The sequence below is a fragment of the Anomaloglossus baeobatrachus genome, chromosome 4, assembly GCF_048569485.1.
Source record: "Anomaloglossus baeobatrachus isolate aAnoBae1 chromosome 4, aAnoBae1.hap1, whole genome shotgun sequence".
Classification (NCBI taxonomy): Eukaryota; Metazoa; Chordata; class Amphibia; order Anura; family Aromobatidae; genus Anomaloglossus; species Anomaloglossus baeobatrachus.
In genome coordinates this window covers 631,561,901-631,584,223 of record NC_134356.1, presented here as the reverse complement: position 1 = coordinate 631,584,223, position 22,323 = coordinate 631,561,901, and the positions used below count along the sequence as shown (strand labels likewise).

Below are 22,323 nucleotides of genomic sequence, written 5' to 3'. Positions count from 1 at the left end.
CTTCTCCTTGTCCAAAGAAGTTGAGGGTGAAAAAATCAGCCACTATGGTGATGGCATCTGTTTTCTGGGATAAGGAGGGTGTGCTGCTAGTGGACTACCTTCAAAAGGTTTCCACCATCAATGCAAGGTATTACATTGAACGTTTGGACCAATTGAAGGCAGCTCTGAAGGCCAAAAGGTGCGGCAAGCTGTCCAAAGGAATCTTGTTCCTGCAAGACAACGCCTCCGCTCACACTGCACAAGCGACCACAGCAAAACTGGCAAAGCTGGAAATCCAGATGGTTGACCACCCACCTTATTCACGAGATCTAGCTCCCTCTGACAATCATCTGTTTCCAAACCTGAAGAAACCTCAAGGGTACCAAATTTCACACCATCTCTGATGCTATAGCTACTATGGATGCCTGGTTTGAGGCACAACTGAAATCCTTCATTTTGCTAGGCTTACAGAACTTGGAATACCGATGTAAGAAGTGTGCCGACATCAGTGAAGAGTATGTGGAATAAATGTAAAGTTTCATAATCCTATCTAGTTTCTTTCTGGGTAAAGCCAAAGACTTATCAGCAGCCCCTCGTATTATAGGGATTGAAATCTTTCCTATATCTTTAAAGCCACCCACTATACCCAATTACTAACATCAATATAAAATATAAGACATCCCCGAAAATAAGTGTGGCGCCCCTGAGGCTTCAGTCGCCACAGGGTACTGCATCTCACTTTAGGTGCGGTACTCTTCCCGGGTAAGGAATAGATTAATTGCTGGTGTTTCTCACATTCACAAACCACACATAGTTAGGTGCTTTCCCATTGGGATTGGCCTGGGGTAGACAGGGGGGGTGGCCATCACAAGGCATGGGACTTTCCCGGTCACTAGGAAAACCACCTGGGGGGTGGGCACCACTTGGGGGAAAAGGAAGGAGCATCTTCACACATAGTCAGTCACCCAAGCACAGCTTGGGGTGCGGAGCACAGTTGGGACTTCGGTCCAGGCATTTTCTCTTTATCTCACACTTCTGGGAACACTACAAGACCATAGCTTGGAGCCGGCGACTTAGCCTGGGCTCTCTACAGCTACCAGGGGATTCCAGGGTCTGCGGAGAGTGCAGGAAACACCATCAAGGCAGAGACCAGCACTCTGAGGGTGACAACTGGACAGTGAGTAAAAACTTTGAACTGCAACTACTGAGTCAGTCCTTCCTTGTCAGTGCCGGCGCCCCGCGCTCCAGCGCCAGCGGCCACCGCTACCACCCCCATCATCCTCCCTGGGGCCTAGCTTCACCTGCGGGAAGCTGAACTATCCTAGCTGTGACAGCATCCGCCCCAGAGGTCAGCGACCACAGCGGCAGCTAATCCCTGGCCGCATACCGCAGATGCCGTCACAAGAAAACTACTACTTCCAACATCCTCAACCCCCTCATCCTCCATCCTCCTCCTTTTTATTGTACACCTCAGAGTCACAAAGCCGGGCAGGGCCACCTGTGACATCCCACACCCGACATCACTGGCCCGGCGACGAGTATATTTAACCCCTTGCCCCGTGGGAGCTACATAAGCCCTAGCGTATCTTTTGGAATCAAAAATTATATAAGACACTGTCTTATTTTCGGGAAACACAACAAATATGGATACTAATATACATATTTATTAAAGATGTAATATAGAAAAATACCACTGGTTGATGAGAGCAGCCAAAATTCAGCCCTTGCTCGGCTCTAATAATGAAGGTGTAAATGTACATTTACACCACCCCACAATGGAAGAAGAGGTGAATACCTGCTGTACAGTTAAAGAGGACTTGTTACCAAGACATGTGTCCAGTTTTTGCCCTAATTTTTGTCAAAATGCTCTCAGGAGTATTCCATCTTTCTTTTAAAAAAAACACTGTCATATGGTTCAAGAACTATGCGCCTTTTTATTTGGTGCACATTTGTATTGTCTTTTATAAGTGGGTGTGGCTTACAGGGTAATTAAGCAGAGCAGCCAAAAGACACACCCAAAAGAAACCTGTGAGCCACGCCTCCTTATACCATAAAAAAATGCACGAAATATAGTGTGCGTCTCTGAAACCATATGGCAGATTTTAATAAAAAAAAAACAACAGAATATTCAAGGGAGCAGTGGGAATAAAATAAGAGCAAAAACTGCTCACTTTTAACCTGATGACACGTCCCCTTTAAGGCAGTTATCTCATGCACAAGCTCAAACAGAATGAAAATAACTACCAGAGGACGGATGCATGGACAATTACTTTTCTTATGTGGATTTCTGGATCAAAAAGTCCTGAGAGGAGTTTATTTTTTACTTTTTTGATTTGCTCAGCAGGGGACATTAAGCCACAAAATATAATTGTAGAACAAACTCTAAAGGCCGCTTTACACGCAGCGACATCGCTAACGAGATATCGTTGGGGTCACGGAATTCGTGACGCACATCCGGCCTCGTTAGCGACGTTGTTGCGTGTGACACTTACCAGCGACTGCTAACGATCCGAAAAGTGCCAAAATTGTTGGTTGTTGACACGTCGTTCGTTTCCCAAAAATCGTTGCTCGTTTGGTACGCAGGTTGTTCGTCGTTCCTGAGGCAGCACACATCGCTACGGGTGACACCCCGGGAACGACGAGCTACAGCGTACCTGCGTCCTCCGGCAACGAGGTTTGAGTGTCCTTCATGCGGCTGCTCTCCACCCCTCAGCTTCTATTGGTGGCCTGCTGTGTGACGTCGCTGTGACACCGCACGAACCTCCCCCTCAAAAAAGAGGTAGTTCGCCGGCCACAGCAATGTCATTAGGAAGGTAAGTTCGTGTGACGCGTAACAGCGATATTGTTCGCCACGGGCAGCGATTTGCCCGTGACGCACAACGGGGGCGGGTGCGATCGCTAGCAATGTCACAGCATGTAAAGCGGCCTTAAGAGTGGGAACAAAACACAGAGAATTTTTTTCTGCGTCTCTTTTACCTTAGGCGTTATTCCATAATGGTGGAAATTTGCTGTTATACGTTCCCGCGAGGCTGCAAGTAGTAAATCAGGGGGCGCAAGATGGAACATTTTGCTGGAAGAAGCATCTATTTTGACAAGAGATACAAAAGGCATCAATGAGGGGTGACATGTAAAATATGGAGGATTGATACAGCTACAATCAAAATTACTCAATTCCCCCATTGAACATTGAAGCTGTTAGTACTTTTTAAGCAAAAAATAATGGCAAAACGCTGAGAAAGAAATTGGGAGATCTTCTAGATGTCTTTTGAGCTTTCCCATTGACTTTTATTGCAAAGTACAGACCATCTTCCAAGCCAAAAATGGCAGAAGAATGCACTGGTCACCTCTTTTAACCATTTAGCGTTTTTAGAAACCTGAAGAGATCAAAAGACGTTCATAAGTCTGAACACGAGCGCAGCAAGCTGTTTTATATAGGAAAGCATATATTCATTCTTTTGAGCGTTTTCTGTTTTTTTTCCCGGTGGGTATTGGAGTGGACCAGCCTGAAAAAGGCTTAGTGTGCACAGACTTTAAGAATAAATTCATGAAATATATTTTTTCACAACATTGTGCTCATTTTTCACCGAAATAACCCAGAACCTATTTCTATTATTCCAACTGATCATATAACAGAAAACGTATATAACTGGTTCAATACAAAAAAAGAAATATATTAGATTAAAGAAGCAGAATCTAGAAGCAGCCATGGCTGGTGGCTTGAAATGATCATAGACATAATTTGTATTATATTCATGAATTAAAAGTTAAATAAGTTAGTATTAGAAATTACCTATGGTAGGTTTGCAGTAGTATGCCAGCATGGAGTCCCCAACGCGCGTTTTGCTTGTGATGCTTCCTCAGGGGGCTATTTTAGGCTGCTTTCACACTACGTCTTTTTAACATGCGTCCTGAACGTTTTTTTAATGCAGAAACGGATCCAGTGCAAATGCGTTTTCATTTCAATGCATTTGCAATGGACTCGCGTTAACATGCGTTCACCTGCGTTTGCGTGCATTATAGTGAGGATCCAGCGACTTGCAGTTTATTAACATCTTTCAAAAACGCTACTTGTAGCGTTTTTGAGCTGCGTCCAACTTCTGCAAATTGCTGGATCCTGACTAAACAGCACGCAAACGCATGTGAACGCTGGCGTGCTGATAGGCAGGATCCTGCTTGCTCTGAGCATGCCCAGAAGCCAGCCCCGTGATCAGTCTCTCTCCTCCCTCTGTCTCTCTCCTCCTCTCTCTCTGTCTCTCCCCCTCCCTCTCCCCCACCTGAGAGCTGCGGACACTCGTAACCAAGGTAAACATCGGGTAACCACTTATCTTAGTTACCCGATGTTTACGTTGGTTACGTGTGCAGGGAGCCCGGCTCCTAGCAGCTGCAGACGCTTGTAACCAAAGTAAATATCGGGTATCCAAGCAAGTATACCCGATGTTTACCTTGGTTACGAGCCTCGCAGCTGTCAGATGCCGGCTCCCAGTCTGGCACGTTTAGTTCCCCTCACTCCCGATCACATGACTCCAATGCCCGCCCCTAAACATCCAGTGACAGGATCCTGCAAAGTAACACATGCGTTTGCATGCGTTTTTTGCTGTAAAAGCAGGACCCGCTTTTGCAGCAAAAAAACGTTCAGGACGCATGTTAAAAAGACGTAGTGTGAAAGCAGCCTAAGGATATCAGTACTTCTAATCACATAACTTTGATTTAGATAATCACAATAGTCCTGACTCTGTGTGTTCTCCTAAATTCTCAAGTCCAGCTGTCCCCACCAATCCAGACACTTCATCCATGGTGATGGAGCCTCACTGCCTCAGAGCATGCACGAACACCATGTGATGGTAAACGGAGCAGGGGAGAAAGAGTAGCTAAAGGCGCATGCGCATCAGCCGTTGTGGGAGCTCATCATATATAGAATCACCGTGATAATACCAAGTTTAATAATTAGTGATGAGCGGGCACTATCATGCTTTGGTGCTTGGTACTTGTAACGCACCGTTGGATGCTCGGATGGGTATGACTTGAGCACCCGAGTATAATGGAAATCTACAGGGGTTATTTGGTTTATTTGGTTATTGGAGGGTATAGTGGCTCTGAACTAGGAGATCCTTTAGGCTTTTGCTCCAACTCCGTGTTATTAAAGGATAGTACAAAAGATGTCCGCTAATGCAGGTTCTGTTTTTAACACACTACAGTGTTTTTGTAGAACGCTCCTCATTGTGGACCATTGTAAGGGGTACTTTACATGTTGCAACATCGCTAGCATCGGCTAGCAATGCTGAGCGCGATAGTACCCGCCTCCGTCGTTGGTGCGATATGTGGTGATTGCTGCCGTAGCGAACATTATCGCTACTACGGCAGCATCACACGCACATACCTGCTCGGCGACGTCGCTGTGACCGCCGAACAATCCCTCCTTCAAGGGGGAGGTGCGTTCGGCGTCACAGCGACGTCACCGCGACGTCACTAATCGGCCAGCCAATAGAAGCGGAGGGGTGGAGATGAGCGGGACATAACATCCCGCCCACCTTCTCCTTTCCGCATTGCCGGTTGACGCAGGTAAGGAGATGTTTGTCGTTCCTGCGGGTCTACACACAGCGATGTGTGAAGCTGCAGGAACGACAAACAACATCATACCTGCGGTCGACCTGACATTATGGAAATGACCGACGCTACACAGATCACCGATTTTCGACGCTTTTGCGATCGTTTATCGGCGCATCTAGGATTTACACGTTGCGATGTCGTTACCGGCGCCGTATGTGCGTCACTAACGATGTGACCCCGACGATATTTCGGAAGCGATGTCGCAACGTGTAAAGCCCCCCTAAGTCAAATTAAATCATAATTTATTATCTGTTTTGCTCTTTTTTGTCGTAGTTTACAATAACATTTCCAGTTTTGTTTTTAAGTAGTCAAGAAATACATTAGCTGTAGAGATTAAAAACGCTATGTCCATATAGTCTGAATGACACCACTAAAGTGATCTTGGTAAACATAAGATTTCCTTAAGGACCTTTGGACGATTTGTCCCAAAAAAAAGGATTGCGAAGAAAGAGAAAACAAAAAACAGAGAACAATAAAATGTGCAGCAACGACACCTAGTGACCAGAAATTAGAATTCCACCTAAGGATACGCGCGCACAACGTCTCTTTCGGGCAGATTTCAGGCTGCAAAAAACGCCACAAAACAAGAACATTATGCACAGCAATGTAAAAATGATACTGCTGTGCAGATGTTCCATCTTTTGTTACTTCTTTTAATGGCTGCAGGCTTGGGTGGAGTTGAAATATTAAAGAAAAGATGCCGGCGGCGGAGGCGAAAATGCTTGTAAAATGGTCAGTGAAGCCACTTCAGGAGAAAGGCTGCCATAGTCTCCTTACACAAACTTCAGTAATCATCTCGACTTCCACAGACCGTATATCATCGAAGATTTTACCCCAGCTTTGAAAAGTTTCAAAATTCTGGCACAACTAGAGGTTGCTCTAAAATTTTGCGACTTTTGGTGTTTTTACACTATTTTTGCTCAGCTTTGACACAAGGGGCAGAGCTTGGGTGGGACGGGGCGTGGTGATCGCTGCTGGTCAAATTCATGGTGCATTCACTGGATCCTGTGTTACCCTAAATCCTACTAAAATGCTGGAGCATGTCAGAGTAAAAGATAACGTGACTGCAATCAATATTACCTAAAGGGTTAAAGTCCACCAACTGTGACAGCCACTCCGGACTCTTCCAGGACTACTTCTGAAACCAGGTCACTGTGGATTGTTAGGCATGCTTGGGATCCTTGTCATGCTGGAAGGTCTTAAGTCATCCAAGCTTTAGCTTCTTCACAAAATGCATGATTTTTTTTCTATTTGGATTTCCTGATACTTACCATAATTGAATCCATCTTGCCGCCCACAAGCTGTAGGTTTCCAACATCAAAGGAAGCAAAGCAGCCCCAGAGTATCACCAAGCCACCACCAGCTTCACTGTAGGCATCTGTAGGCCATTCTCAAGCTTTAATGTAGGCATTACTGACCCACCACATTACAGGCATCTCCAAGTCACCACCATGCTTCACTGTAGGCATTAGAGAGTTTCCACCATGCCTCAATGTAGGCATCACTGAGCCACTATCCTGCTTCACTGTAGGCACTAGAGAGCTAATGCCATCCTTCACTACAGGCACTGGAGCGCTACGGCTATGCTTCACTGTAGTTATCGACAAACTTCAATGTCGGCATTACTTAGCACCCACACTGTAGGTATTACCGAGTCACCGCCATTCTTCACTGAAAGCATTAGAGAGTTACCACCATGCTTCACTGTAAACATCACCAAGACACTGCCATACTTCACTGTAGGTATCAGAGAATCACTGCTATGCTTCACTATAGGCATCAGTGAGCCACCACCATGTTTCACTGAAGGCATCACTATGCTACAACCATGCTTTGCTGTAGGAATTAGAGAGCTACCGCCATAATTCACTGTAGGTATACTGAGCCACCGACATGCTTCACTGTAGGCATCAATTAGCCGCTGCCTTCACTATGGGCACTAGAGAGCTACTGCCATGCGTCACCATAGTACTTCCATACTTCAATGTAGGACCACTCAAACTCACCATATGTCCATTCAAGATCTAATGGCATCCACACAGAATAAGGCCTCTTTCACATGTCAGTATTTTGCATCAGTGTTTCATCAGTGTGTCATCAGTGTTTGGATGCCAAAACCAGGAGTGGAACTTACAGAGAAGAACTATAATTGAAAGACTGACATCTGTTCTGTGTTTTAGAGAAACACCTGGTTTTGGCATTAAAATACTGATGACACACTGATGAAACACTGATGCAAAGAATTGACGTGTGAAAGAGGCCTAACATGGAATTATTTTGAAATGGACCCTCAGTACAAGAATACATCATCAGACAATCACTAGCAGTGCAAGAATACTTCATAAGAACCATCAACAGTACAGAGATACATTATCAGAACCACCATCAGTACAGAAATACCTAAACAGACAGATAGATATGTGTAAGGCAGCTGGAAATCTATAATTTAGCTATGGGGAGTTTCCAGTAAGAACCGAAACTATCATAAACAGCATTTTATGCCTATTTTGTGAATTTTCTTTGATTTTACAATTTTTTTGTAAGTATAGTCCAAAAACACACATGGGTCCAGTGGCTTCATGTACAATTGAGTTTCAGATAGAAGGCGCTCCTGCTGTGCTGCTTACCATCAGTGAAGATGAGTGGAAGGGATATGTTCTCAGCTGACGTCTTGCTTAATAAGTCCTTCCCAGACGTTAAGGCAGTGAGAATCTGGAAACCCATACAAGTGCCCCAGATGGGGAAATAATTACCAGATGAGGTGGCCTGAAATATAAGTAAGAGAGATTAGATACATCAGTCTGCTATGTCTGGTCATCACCTTAGTCTACACTGATTGAAGGAGAATGCTTGATTGACTGACAGGACTCTAAACCACCCACACTTACTGGAAATATAGTATACAGCCAGCGTCGGACTGGCCCAGCAGAGGATCGGAGAATCCTCTGGTGGGCCTTTCCTTTTGCTTTTGCATGTTTTGAGCATCATTTAAGGTAGTTCTGGCATCTATATTGAGTTCTACAGTAGTATGTGAAGCCCCACATGTGCAGTGTCGGTGCATTACCTTCAGGGACTCCACTCGGCTGGATCTTGTTACAGGTAGGGAATCTTCTATTTGTCGTGACGCCACTCTCAGTATTGCGGTCAGTGGGGACCGCCACTGCAGGTTGAGGGACGCCTGGGGCTGATGGTGAGTGCAGTTAGTTGGAATAGCCTCCTGAGAGTGAGGCAAGCCCCAGGGCCCTGTGTAGGTGCGTAGTACCACAAGGCGCAGAATAACTCCACACAAGCAGAATGTCTTTCAGGGGTTTTACTCACTTCAGATGGCAGGGTGAGTAACCCGGGCGTAGCTGGGATGAACCAGGCGGGAACCAGGTATCCTTCAGGCTGACTTCTGATGGTGACTACCAACTCGCCTTCCTTAGCCCTTAGTGGTTTGGGGTAACCCCGACTTTTAGTCCCTATGGGGGTCACCCAGGGAAGTTGCTGAAGCCTCTCTCCCCTTCAGTTGCCGTTTGCTTGTCGCCTGGACCAGATCACTCCAGCTGCTTGCCTCCTGTGAACTATGGGCCCTAACTGTGGCTACGTGGCTGCGGCTTTTGGGTGTTGTGGTGTGGGCTTTGAGGGCCCCACACCGGCAGGTTTAGCAAGGAAAGGTGGATCTATCCCCGCTCCGGGATCTGCCGCCCGTTTGGGCCTGGTTCTCCCTAGCAGTCTCCTTACTTCCCACTCTGTGCTCTTTCTCTAGCTGGAGATGGGTTTCGGGTAGCCCTCCTAGGTGACCGTTCTCCCCCGTCGGTAGCCACTGCGCGGACGCTGTCAGACTGCACAGCCCCAGGGGTAGGGGTCTGCTCTCCTCGGAGCTCCCTGGACTCTGCACTGAACCGGCTCACTGCCCCTCCTCTCCTGTTCTTGCCTACGCCACCTAGCAACCAGGCTCTCTTACCACACCCCTTGAGTGGAGATGGAGGCTTTTTAACCCCCTCCACTATTCCAGTGGAGGTGAAGGCTTTGCCCCCTCCTGGGATCCCCAGGGGTCCGCTCAAAGGTACATGTGTGAGACCTGATCACTATGCGCCTGTGTAGTCACACCTCGGTCAGCCTTCTGGATTACCTGTATTGTACTGTCCCCAGCATGGGTGCAGTACTCAGTGGTGCCTGACCAGGTCAGGGGCGCCACAAGTACACTAATAAAACTCCCTGCGTCACCTTAACAGCTCATTCCTTCGTTCCTTCACCATCTCACACACACTTCTGTTTTCCATGATGTAAGGGCAGAGATGGAGGGAGTCTGCAGATGAACCGAGCGGAATCTTTTCGCCTGCACGCAGCAACTCAGCTGTAAAGTCACATTTTCTGTGAGTATTGGGTATATGTGTTTATTGTGTACATGTAGGCACTGTGTGTGAGCACTTCTACTCATGGAAAATGTGGGTATAATTGTCAGTGTGAGTCATGGGGGACCCTAATTTCGTAATGGGTGATATGGGTGATGGGAGATGAACCCCTTAATCAGTTATGGGTGACTGAGGGCCCCCGTCCAACAACACCCTAATCATGCTGTGCCGGAAGCTCCAGTATTTCAAGGAGTGCGCTGGAGGTCAGAACTCAATACAAGTCTATGTGAGCCTTGTTCTGCCCTCATACTGGCTCTCATAGACTTGTATTGAGACGTTGTAACTTAACATCTGAATTCAGCGCTGACAAAAGGTGAAGCTGCCGGAGGTTGAGTATAAGACATGGGGCAGGGGACTCCGATATAAATCACAACACCAGCAGTGGAATAAAAAAAATGCCAGCGTGGGGCTTTCATAAATCCCACATATGGGCATCTGTTAGGCGGCGTGGAGGTCACTTCCGGCACTTACATTGATCATTGTGCTCCACACCTTTTTAGTGCTGCAATACAAGAGGTTTCTTTCATTCTTACAATTGTCATGTTTTTGTTGTGTTTTTACTTTTTGCACATTTCCAGTTTGATCTATTTTGGATTCGATGGACTATGTTGGATCTGCATGGGATCAATGTCTTTAATAAAATGGTCATAGAGGAACGGTGCCAGGATTTCTTTTTATTTTTTACAGCATTTGTAATATTAGTGATGGATCTGATAGACACATTTCCACTCCTATCCCTGGTATTTGGTATCAGCCAGTGATTTTTGTTGGCCATAGGTAGTTTCACACTATTATTTTAGTACTCAACACAGTGGTTCTGAGAAGAACTTGGTTTCCCTCAGAATTGGACTATTTAATGTGGCCGCCACCTCTAGGGTGACTGCTGGTGGTGTTTTTCGAGTGTGAAGGGACCAATTTCCATGGGATGTCCTATCCTTGGTCAGTTCTGTACAATGAGACTATCCCACATTATTTGTATTCTCTACTCATTGATGGAGAATGGAGCTTTCTGTGTCTTCTACACTGGCGCCATTTATTTCTAGCTCTTTTTGCCTTCTTCAGTCCCATTCTGAAGATAACACAGGATAAAATCTTACATGTCAACCAACCTCATTTCTTAATTTAATCATTTTTTCTCTGGTTACGCTCATTTTAATAACCAACCAACACCAGAACCCTGATCCTCTCATGATGGGAAGATCCATACATTCTGGTTACTTCCTAATCTAAAAAATAGTATCTTCCAGCCGCCCCAGGCACAAACTATCACATTGGATGGTCTGTCCTTGGGGGTAACCAACTCCTTCACAATTCTCTTGGTGCATTTGGCAGTGAATTAATAGTGACCAACTAGATCCCCTGTTGGTCCAATGTAGTCCATCAAATCCAAAGTAGGCCAAATAGTAATAAGAAAAATGAAAGAAATCTCTATTTAGTTTCACGCGTTTTGTCTTAATAAACACAGCACGGTCGTCCTTCTTTGTTGCAGACTTCAGGCTTTCTTATGTCTATAGTATATGGATGGTGGGCCCCAAGAATGATATTCTCTGGTGACCCCAAGAATGATATTCACTGGTGGGCCCTGGGCTCTCGAGTCCGACACTATAAATAGCACTCATGGGTGTAGCTACAAGGAGGCTGGCAGGGCTTGTACGGGTGGCACGGTGGCTCAGTGGTTAGCACTGCAGTGTTGTGGTGGCTCAGTGGTTAGCACTGAAGTCTTGCAGCACTGGGGTCCTGGGTTCAAATCCCACCAAGGACACTATCTGCAAGGAGTTTGTATGTTCTCCCCGTGTTTGCGTGGGTTTCCTCCCACACTCCAAAGACATACTGATAGGGACTCTAGATTGTGAGCCCCAATGGGGACAGTGTTGCCAATGTATGTAAAGCGCTGTGGAATTAATAGCGCTATATAAATGAATAAAATTATTATTATTATTACTATTATTATTATTATTATTATTATACTCCAGAGGGCTAATAATCAACTTGGTCTTGGTCTAGGGATTTTGACAAAAGACATGGGCAAAAAATGTCACTTTTTCCCTGGGTAAAAAAAAGCTTTAAAAAGGTATTAAAGAGAAGTTATTTGGCACTTGTCAAGAATATGTCCTTTTTCACCAGGTGTAAATTCCACTGTTCTCCTGAATCCGGTGTTGTTTTTCTTACGTTCCTACCCCTCTCCGCTCCTGAAATAATGCCCTCTCTTCCCTGTATGAAAATCTAGTCTTCTTAGCCAAGGGGGCGTGGTCCTCAACTATTTTCTATAGGATTCTCCTTGAGGACCACGTCCAGTTGGCTAGAAACACTAGGGTTTTTATACAGGGAAGTGGGGATGTACTGTATCTCAGGAAAGGAGAAAAAAAGAAAAACACCACCAGTTTCAGGAGAAGAGCGGCTTTTACACGAAGTATAAAACTCACATATTTATATCAAATGACACTTCTTACTTAACGTCGAATTGATTTTTATGGGAGGACAAAAATGTGAAAAACAAATAGAAATTGTTGGTGATGTCACACAGCACCCTGATATTTTATCTTCATCTTGGCTGCTCACCTCAATAGCTAATTTATAAAATATCTCAGCTGTCCGAGCAAAACTAGAATTCAGGAGGTCGACTGCTCCTCCAGGTAACAGGACTCTACGGAAGAAAGAGACGTCCATTATACAAGACAAATAATCAATGTACTCCCGGACACCCACATATTGAAAAACTATTGGCACATTTCTGCATGGTCTACATTGGTGGTCTATGGAATGGAGATGATAAATCTCTCCGACCATCGATGGTAGGATACATGGATTGCTACCAAGCATTCAGTCAGCTTTGATGCCTACCGGACTGCCAGGGATGATAGGAACCTTGAACACCCCATCTCAACTTCACCAAATATATTATTTTCCATCCTAAAGAAAATCCTTAGTGCGTGGATGCAGTGAAAATAATAAACTGAGCCTTATTTTCTCCCAACACCCTTGGATCCAGCACAGGCTGCTCCGGTGGTCGGCTCCAACACCGCAATTGATGATGTCACCTTTATATTGCAACAGGATTGTTGATGCCTATCATAGTATCATAGTTTTTAAGGTTGAAGGGAGACTCTAAGTCCATCTAGTTCAACCCGTAGCCTAACATGTTGATCCAGAGGAAGGCAAAAAAAACCCCCCAAATGATAGGTAATGATGATCACCCTATGATTGGGTGTAGAGAACAGGTGACTAGAATGGCGGGTCATCAAAGAAGTGAGAAAATGAAGGAAAGCGATCCAGCTGAGTGACCAGGTGCGGCCAGGGCCAGGGCAGGGCCGGATCCGTGTCTGAGGTTCGGTGAGGTCAGACGTGGGTGAGCTGGATTCCATTACAAGTTTCATCAAAGAAGTATCCGATGAAGCATTAGTCAAGTCACTTGAACACCGCTGCAGCTGATCACAGGCCACAGAGGTCCTGTGACAGAAGAATAGTTACATCATAGCTTTTAGTTCAGGCCTTCAGAGTAGCTTACTCTTGATCCATGGGAATCACAGTAGGTGAGTGCTCATTTTATTATTTTCACTATAGCAATGCTCCTCATAAAGTATTTATTTAGCCTTTACAGCCACTTGAAAGCATTCAGGGCCATTTTATCTAGGGAGTAAAGGAATGTTCACATCATATAATGCCCTTTTTGGGAGATTGATGTGTAACTAATACTATAAATTTGGCAGTTTTTCACGATGACCTTACAAACAGTGGTTTTGACAGGATTTAGCTCCAAGACCCTCTGAGGAAACCTGTTGCAAGCGAAACATTTGGACACATGAAACTATTTAATAGCCTAAAAGCCAACATACACAGTAGAGGAAAGTTGACAGAAGTGGCCAATTTCAGAGGGACCGGATAATCATCTAATATTTCTGGGGCCTAAGATTTTTAACACATGATCCTTTTGGTCTCCTGGTAGATAAGTTGCACTAAATGTTTCTGGCAATTAATTTCGCCACCCTTCGTTTATAGGAGGGCTTGGAAGAAATAGCTATCGGCTGGATGAGCATTTAGCTAGCAGTTATCCCACACAACACCAGTATTATACATGATATATGGGGGGTGGTGTGTCAAAACATTTGCATTGGGGCTCAGGGGCATTACTTCATGAATTAATTTATGACCATTAACTACCCAAAAAACTCACCCATTGATGGAGTGGAAGAGATGGACATATTCATCCTCACTCAGATTCAGCCTGAAATAATAGAAATATTAAGACGTCCATCAGTACCTGCAGATATGTACTGTCATTAGTACGCCTTATCGTGGCACAATATGTCTGTCTTTCTATAGACGCCTTTTTCTAGATTTCAAGTAGTAGTAAAGACTAGTGATGATGAGTGGACTCGAAGATAACTGGGACTGGCTGATCCGGTTTCTAAAATCCAGTCCCCATATAAGCCGGATTCTGGTCCCCATATAAGTCTATGGGGACTAGAATCCAGTCAATAAAAATGGTGGTAGAAGGGGGAGGGGCATGGCAGCAGGCGTGCTGTACTTACCGAGACACTGGCATGGCTGTACAGTGCTCCCAGGCCACGCATTCACTTCTTGGGCCACTATTTTCTGCTCATCCATATACACTACTTTCCCCTCCCACCGGTGCCTGTGATTGGTTGCGGTCAAATGTGCCCCCACCCTGAGTGGCAGCGTCTCAGCTGACTGCAACCAATCACAGGCGCCAGCACGGCGAGGGCAGTATCATGGTATATAAATATATAAAACAATTGATGTAAGGTCCCCCGTATTATGATACCAGCACAGATAAAGCATATGGCTACAGGCTGCAGCCCCCCAGCCGTGCGCCTATATTGGCTGTGTATCAAAATAGATGTATGTGGCTTTTTTTTTTCTTTCAATTATTTAAATAAATAATATAAAAAAAATTGGCGTGCAGCCCCCCTCCCACCCCTCCCACACACACGTTTTTGATACCCAGCCATGATAAAGCCTAACAGCTGGGGGCTGGTATTCTCAGCCTGGGGAGTCCTATGGTTATTAGGCCGCCCCCAAACTATGAATAACAGCCTACAGCTGCCTCGAAATTGTCGCATCCATTAGATGCGACAAGCCCGGTAATTTACTCGGCTCCTCCCGATTGCCCTGGCATAGTTTGAAACCCCCCTGGGGTGACCAAAATGTGTCATTTTGGAAATCACACCCGTAAATTAATTGCAGAGGGGTATAATTTCCAAAATGTGGTCATTTGAGGGGGTTTCTTCATTTCTGGCACTTAGGGGCTCTGCAAATGGAGTCCATAAACTATTCTAGGAAAATCTATGCTTTAAATATCAAATGGCGCTCCTTATCTCCCAAGCTCTGTGGTGCGGCCAAACAGTACAGTACAGTCATGTGTGGGGTATTGCCACATTGATGCAAATCTGTGTAACACATTGTGGTCTGTTTTATCTATTCTCCTGAAATTTGGATACCTGAGCTTAAAACAACATTTTAGTGATAAAAATGTAATTATTTTTTCTTCTCCGCCTCAATTAATTAATCTAGGGGTGTACACTGCACCCCTAAATGAACTCATTGAGGGCTGCAGTTTGCAAAATGGGGTCACTTGTGGGGGATTTCTGCTGTATTAGCACCTCAACGGCTCTGCGAATGTGACATGGCACCCGAAAACTGTTCCAACTAAATCTGAACTCCAATATAGCAATTCTTCCCTGCTGAGCCTTGCACTGTGCTTTAAAAGTTGTTATTGACAAGATATGGGGTATTCGCGAACTCAGGGGAAATTGTCTAACAAACTGAATTGTCCATTTCTTCTTTTACCCTTTTTGAAAATTAAAACTTTGGGACTAAAGCAACATTTTAATGGAAAATATATATATTATTTATTTTCACAGCCCAATGTTATACAATACATTAAATCATCTGAGGGCTAAAATTGCTCACTCCACTCTTATATGATTTCCTTGAGAGGTGTAGTTTACAGAATAGGTTCACTTGTGGGGGTTTCTGCTTTTTTGGCATGTCAGAGACTCTTCATATGTGACATTATGTCCTCAATATATTCCAGGGAAAATAGCTCTCCAAAATTCAAATATTCTTTTTTTTAAAATCTCATGTAACTCAAATGACCCTAATGTCATTATATTACAAGAATGGATGCAATAGACTTCATCATATGACAAACGTTCATACTCACCTGATAGGAACAACTCTGCTCCCAGATGACTCAAGAAATTTCACATAGGAATCTGGAATGTATGTTTTACCATATCGGAGGAACGCTTCATCTGAGACCTCCTGAGTAATAATCCCTGAAAAATACAGTGCGGGATATGACAAGGGGCTTCTACATTACACATAGTCATATGTTTTCTATTAAACATTCCACAACCATGGGCAGTCACAGAGGATGGGACCACAACCAGGCCTGGTGGAGCAGGGAGCTTTACTGCTTTCAACTGTATCTATATCCTCAGCACGCTGGGTAAGTCACCAGCTTTAGCTTGGGGTTTGGTGGATGTTAGGAGTGTTTTGAAGATATCAGACAGAGCAATGACATTACTTTATCATGCTGCCTACAATGGGCAGTGGAGAGCAAGGAGAACAAAGAGGACCCGAGAGTATTATTATTGTACAGAGGCACAAACAGGGCAATATTATCATGTGGAAGTAGTAAACTGCGTCTGGGTGTCTGACTCCAATAGGCGTATACTGCCGAAAATGGTGAACGACAGACTCTGTCTGCACCATTATAGTCAATGGCCCCATAGGCGCATACATCCGAAACCTATTTTGCCGGGGGTTCGGATGGAACCCTTGACGGGAACACTGAACGGGGAGAGGAACGCAATGTGAAAGCGGCCTAAGGGGGTGTAGTACTTAACGGACTTCTCTGTCTTATGTCAATATGTTGTCATCAATATCAAGTAGTCATTATAAATACATTTCGGCTTACCTATTATTGGCCTGTCATTCTCTCCCAGAACAGCAGAGTAAAGAAAAGTAAAGCTCAGGAGGTAGAGGTGTACAGCAGCCATAGCGAGCCGGATCTCCCTCTCGTCTGAAAAAGATTATTACACAAATGTTATTTCGGGAGTAGAAGTACTGACGACGGGCCCAATAATGTATCTCATGGTGCTGAGCTGCAAATTCAGACCTGGGTGGTACTGTAGCTATAGGGCGTGCAGAGGTACAGGCTGCACTTTGGCCTTAGTGTCGGAGGCTAATCAAACATCCAAATGGTAAGTGGAGACCCGTTCTTAGATTTGTCTTCTGATTTTGTAGGGCTCTTCATAGGTGCACAACTTTACCGTACAATGTATTGTTATGGTATAATTCAATGTGGCCACCAAATAACAATTTCATACAGTTATCTAAACAATTGTATACTGTGCCGCCAAATAATGAGGAAATACAGTATTGTGCTAATGCCTAAATAAATACCGCTCTACAGTGCCCAAATAGCAGCTTAATATGTAACAGGCCCATGTGCCCTGCCCTGTTCTCCTAATTCACCTCATTTTCAGGGCATTGCAGGACCTTAGATATCCATCGTTACAACCATGCATATACTGACAGTTAAATGCTAGTGGTCTTACCCATGGATACCTAAGGTCCTGCAATGCCCTGAACATGAGGTAAGAGACATGGCTATATCAGGAGAACTATACTCCATTTCTAATTGGAGGTATTTGGTAATATTATTATTATTACACTTACTATATATTGGAATAGGATCCTGGAGATGGGAATACCCCTGTAAGTGCTATGGGAAGCCCACAGTGTGAGGAGCCAGCTACAGGGTATAGCCAGGCCTCATCCAAGAGTAAGTTAGTGAAGTAAAGGGAAGTGAAGAAGCAGCACAATCTAGAGGCGTGCAAGCCAGCTAGACACCTGAGGGCAAGAAAGTGGTTATGTGTGGCAAGGGTAATTTTTTGGAACGTGGGAAGGACTCCAGCATAAAATGGGACAATGCATCATCCTTATTCCACCGTAGTGAGTACCAGGCCCAAACCAGAGTTTCCCGGGTAGTGACTGACTCCTGCAGTACTAATCTTAGAGCGGAGGTCTGGCATAGGCTTGAGTGGACTCGGAATCACCAGTAGACAAGTGTTGTCTGATAGTGGTTGAAACTGATAGAATGTGTGCCCACGATCAGTGTTTGCAGCGTTTTGGACGCAACATGCGTCAGCTGCGACCAAAATGCTGAGTTGTATAGTACAAGCACAGTGGAGGAATTTCTAGAAATCTCGTGCTGACTGTGCTTGTTTTTTCTGCAGCAAATACTGACCTGCGGCACGTCTTTCCAGACCGCAGCATGTCAATTGTTTGCTGCGGATTGGCATGCGTCCTCCGTAGGGAGAACACAAGCGAGAGACTGCAGCAAACTGAAACCTGATCGTGGTCACAAGCAGCTGCGGTCTCCTGCGTTCTTCTGCAAAGGAGACTCGCAACCTCGAAGGTCAGGACCTGCTGCGTCCAGGACACAGTGAGTCCTGATCGTGCGCATATACCCTTAATAGTCCCTGTGGGTGGGATGCGACCATGGCTGTGAGGGTCTCCATGACATTGAGTGAAACTGTGGTGTCAAATAGTGAGGAAGAGGATGTTCATACAACATTGGTAGTACCAGGAACTATGGAGCAGTGTACAGTAGAGTCGAATGTACTGTACCTACAAAGTTCAAGTGTCGTGCCCACAGTAATGATGTGACCAAGATACTCTACGTGTAAGTAAAAGACTGTTGACAAACAAACAAGAATCTGTGTCTGTAAATCCCTTATGGAAGAATCCTGGTGTGCACGAGCGCCTAAGCAGAGGTATGGCTTGCACACACAAAGTCCCCACACCCCACCAGGAACCGCGCCACCAACTCCTTCCCCTTTGTTTTCTGGAGAAGGCCGGGGTGCGGGCTAAAGTGAGAGGACTGCTGAGCTGAAGCAGAAGAAGCCCCTCTCCCGCGACTACTATGATGGCGAGGCTGCGCCCCCCACCACCCCTCTACACATGCATAAAGCAGCCTAGTACCCCTAATATATCATGGTTCAATAAAACCACTATATAAAATAAAGTCAGAGGGGTTACAAGCTTTGAGTGTCATCTGTGCCGTCCTATTTAGATGAAAAAACTGTGGACAAAGGAGCGCAAATAGCGTTTTACGCAGAAAATTATTTTTGGGGGAGGGGATATTACAGTGGGATTGTCACTCACCTTGCGTGGTTGTGCCATCATGCAACTCTGAATAAAGCCTAGAACTACCTAATATCCTAAATGAACCAGAAGGGTGACAAGGCTGCTGGAAATGATGAAATAGCAAATACCTAGAAACTGTATAAAGGTGGTTTATTCAACGCGTTTCGGACTGCTCCTCACTTCATCAGGAGAGCCACCAAGTTACAATGTGTTGTCAGCTGGACAGCTTCAGATTTTTTAATAAAATGCTGCCAAGGAAACACATGACAGTGTCAAAGTTCAATTTGTAATTACAACATTAAAAACAATGATTATTTATTAATTGGAAAAGAAATAAACAAAATCAAGAGAGCAAGAATTAATAAATAGAGCTTAAAAGGAAAAAGAAAAAAAAAAAGGAAAAAATGGGGAGAGATTCAAACCCGGGGTGGTGTGAATAAAAATGCTATTGTGAAGGTGCAGGATATCTTACCATATCACTGTTTCTGCTTCTACACTTATGTGATTGCAATGGTATGGGGAAAGGCGAACAAAAAGGGAGAAAAGAGGTCATTTCAGGGTTAAAACCTATGTCCTAAGTGCAGGGGAATGCAGAGGATTAGACAGTGTTACTGAATAGCAAGAGATAAGATATGGTAGTATCAGGGATGTTTTCTTGTAACTTGGTGGCTGTCCTTATGAAAAAGTGAGGAGCACCTCGAAACACGTTGAAAAAAACAGCTTTATACAGTTACACGGTTTCCAGGAACGCAGAGGCGCCACCTCACCTTTCTAGTTCCTTTTGGAGTTCCTTTTTAGTTGTGTCTAGTGATATTCCCTATTCAACCGTATAGATTGCACTCTCTCAAGGCCAGAACTGAGGCTATCACAGCGTGACTGTTCTTGTGTAAAGTGATATGGTAGGGTTGGATTTAAATTGAAAACAAATATCTTCGTTTTTTGTTTTTTTTGTAGCAGACCGTACGTACGCAAGAAAACACGTACGTGTGAACAGCCACATAAATTATAATGGGTCCATGTTCTATCCCTGAAAAACACGAATAGAACAAGTATGTGATAGATGGACATCTAAATGAAGCATTATGCCGCATTCACATACTGTCCGTCAGGCGATGCACACACTGTCCGTCAGGCGATGTACACACTGTCCGTCAGGCGATGCACACACTGTCCGTCAGGCGATGCACACACTGTCCGTCAGGCGATGCACACACTGTCCGTCAGGCGATGCACACACTAACCGTCAGGCGATGCACACACTGTCCGTCAGGTGATGCACACACTGTCCGTCAGGCGATGCACACACGGTCCGTCAGGCGATGCACACACGGTCCCGTCAGGCGATGCACACACGGTCCGTCAGGCGATGCACACACGGTCCGTCAGGCGATGCACACACGGTCCGTCAGGCGATGCACACACGGTCCGTCAGGCGATGCACACACGGTCCGTCAGGCGATGCACAAACGGTCCGTCAGGCGATGCACACACTGTCCGTCAGGCGATGCACTCACTAACCGTCAGGCGATGCACACACTAACCGTCAGGCGATGCACACACTAACCGTCAGGCGATGCACACACTAACCGTCAGGCGATGCACACACTGTCCGTCAGGTGATGTACACACTGTCAGTCAGGTGATGCACATACGGTCCATCAGGTGATGCACATACGGTCCATCAGGTGATGCACATACGGTCCATCAGGTGATGCACATACGGTCCATCAGGTGATGCACATACGGTCCATCAGGTGATGCACACACGGTCTGTGTTCAATCTCTGCAATTTGGTCCATACTCTGACCACGACACGTGTAAATGTGGTATAAGGCTTAGTGCACATTAAGCAGAAACACAGGAAGTGAGACATGATAGCACATGATACACACATGTATAGGAAATATGAAGCTTGATAATGAGATGGATCGTTACCTGCAGGATCAGAACACACAGGTCACTCGGCTCTTTTTTGCTCACAGACGGGAATGAGTCCAGGAAGAAGAAGAATCTGTGCAAGATGTAAGGAGGGGTCAGAATAAGGAAACAAGACTTACAAGTCAGCAGCACTAAGGAAAGCAGAAACCCGAAGCTATGACGAGGCCACTCCAGGAAGTGTTATAAAACTAACAAAATGCTAAAATACGGATCTGACTTTTTTTTTACATTTTCAGAAACACCAGACCAAAAAACATGAAATCAGAGTAATGAGACCACAGAAAGCAGATCTCACCGCTGTCATATTATTTCATTAAGTTTATATCACTTAACCTTTATTTTCATAGTTTTATCTGTATTTTTCTGGCAAACATTAACAAGTCACTTAGTATTTATACAGTATATCCCAAAAGTGAGTACACCCCTAACATTTTTCTAAATATTATTTCTTTTCAGGGGGCAACACTGAAGATCTGACCCTGTGATACAATGTACAGTGTCAGTGTGCAGCTTGTATACAATGTACAGTGTCAGTGTGCAGCTTGTATAACAGTGTAAATTTGGTGTCCTCTAATTAACAACACTCAGCCATTAATGTCTAAACCGCTGGCAACAAAAGTGAGTACACCCCTAAGTGATAAATGGCTACTTTGTGCCCAATTAGCCATTTTCCCTCCATGTGACTCATTAGTGTTAGGCTGTGTGCACACGTTGCGTTTTTTACCGCGGAAACGCTGCGTTTAGAACCGCAGCGTTTCAGTGGCAAATTGCATGCGTTCAGCTTTCCCAGCAAAGTGTATGAGAAAGCTGAAAAATCAGTGCACACGCTGCGTTTCTAAACGCAGCGTTTTGGATGCCAAAAATCGGTGCGGAAAGAAAAGCAGCATGTCACTTCTTTTGTGCGTTGTGGCTGCGTTCTCCCCCCATTGAAATCAATGATGCGGGTCAGAACGCAGCTACAACGCAGTGAGCTGCTTTTTTGTTGCGGTCCGCGGGCTTTGTCGGCATGCCAGAACGCAGGCATTTACCTGGAAGTGAGGTCAAGAGGTTTCTGTTGACCTCACTTCCTGGCAAAGTTCAGGAAAGCCCCCGGTGTCGCCAAAGTGCCCGCCCCGACCCCCGACCCCCTCCCGAAAATCCAACATGGCCGCGCGCACAGCAGCGCACCGGCCGCCCTACTCCTCTGTTTCTGTCGCATGTACAATAACACATGCGACAGAAA

General features: G+C 45.1%; 1 protein-coding gene across 2 annotated transcripts in view; it reads right to left on the bottom strand.

Moving 5' to 3' along the window:
• The window catches only part of LOC142301959 (gamma-glutamyl hydrolase-like), a 28,515-nt gene extending 7,313 nt beyond the window's left edge, over positions 1–21,202 (bottom strand). Inside the window, exons 1-7 of one of the 2 annotated variants that reach the window (XM_075343022.1) lie at positions 21,099–21,202; positions 16,927–17,031; positions 16,168–16,282; positions 14,155–14,205; positions 12,543–12,627; positions 8,214–8,352; positions 2,956–3,062 (exon numbers count right to left, since the gene is read on the bottom strand). In XM_075343022.1, coding sequence (XP_075199137.1) covers positions 2,956–3,062; positions 8,214–8,352; positions 12,543–12,627; positions 14,155–14,205; positions 16,168–16,282; positions 16,927–17,008 — 579 coding nt within the window. In that variant the 5' untranslated portion in view covers positions 17,009–17,031; positions 21,099–21,202. Of the gene's footprint in view, positions 1–2,955; positions 3,063–8,213; positions 8,353–12,542; positions 12,628–14,154; positions 14,206–16,167; positions 16,283–16,926; positions 17,032–19,291; positions 19,366–21,098 lie in introns of those variants that run through there. The other variant, XM_075343023.1, reaches the window with a different exon arrangement.
• Positions 21,203–22,323: the final 1,121 nt, after the last annotated feature.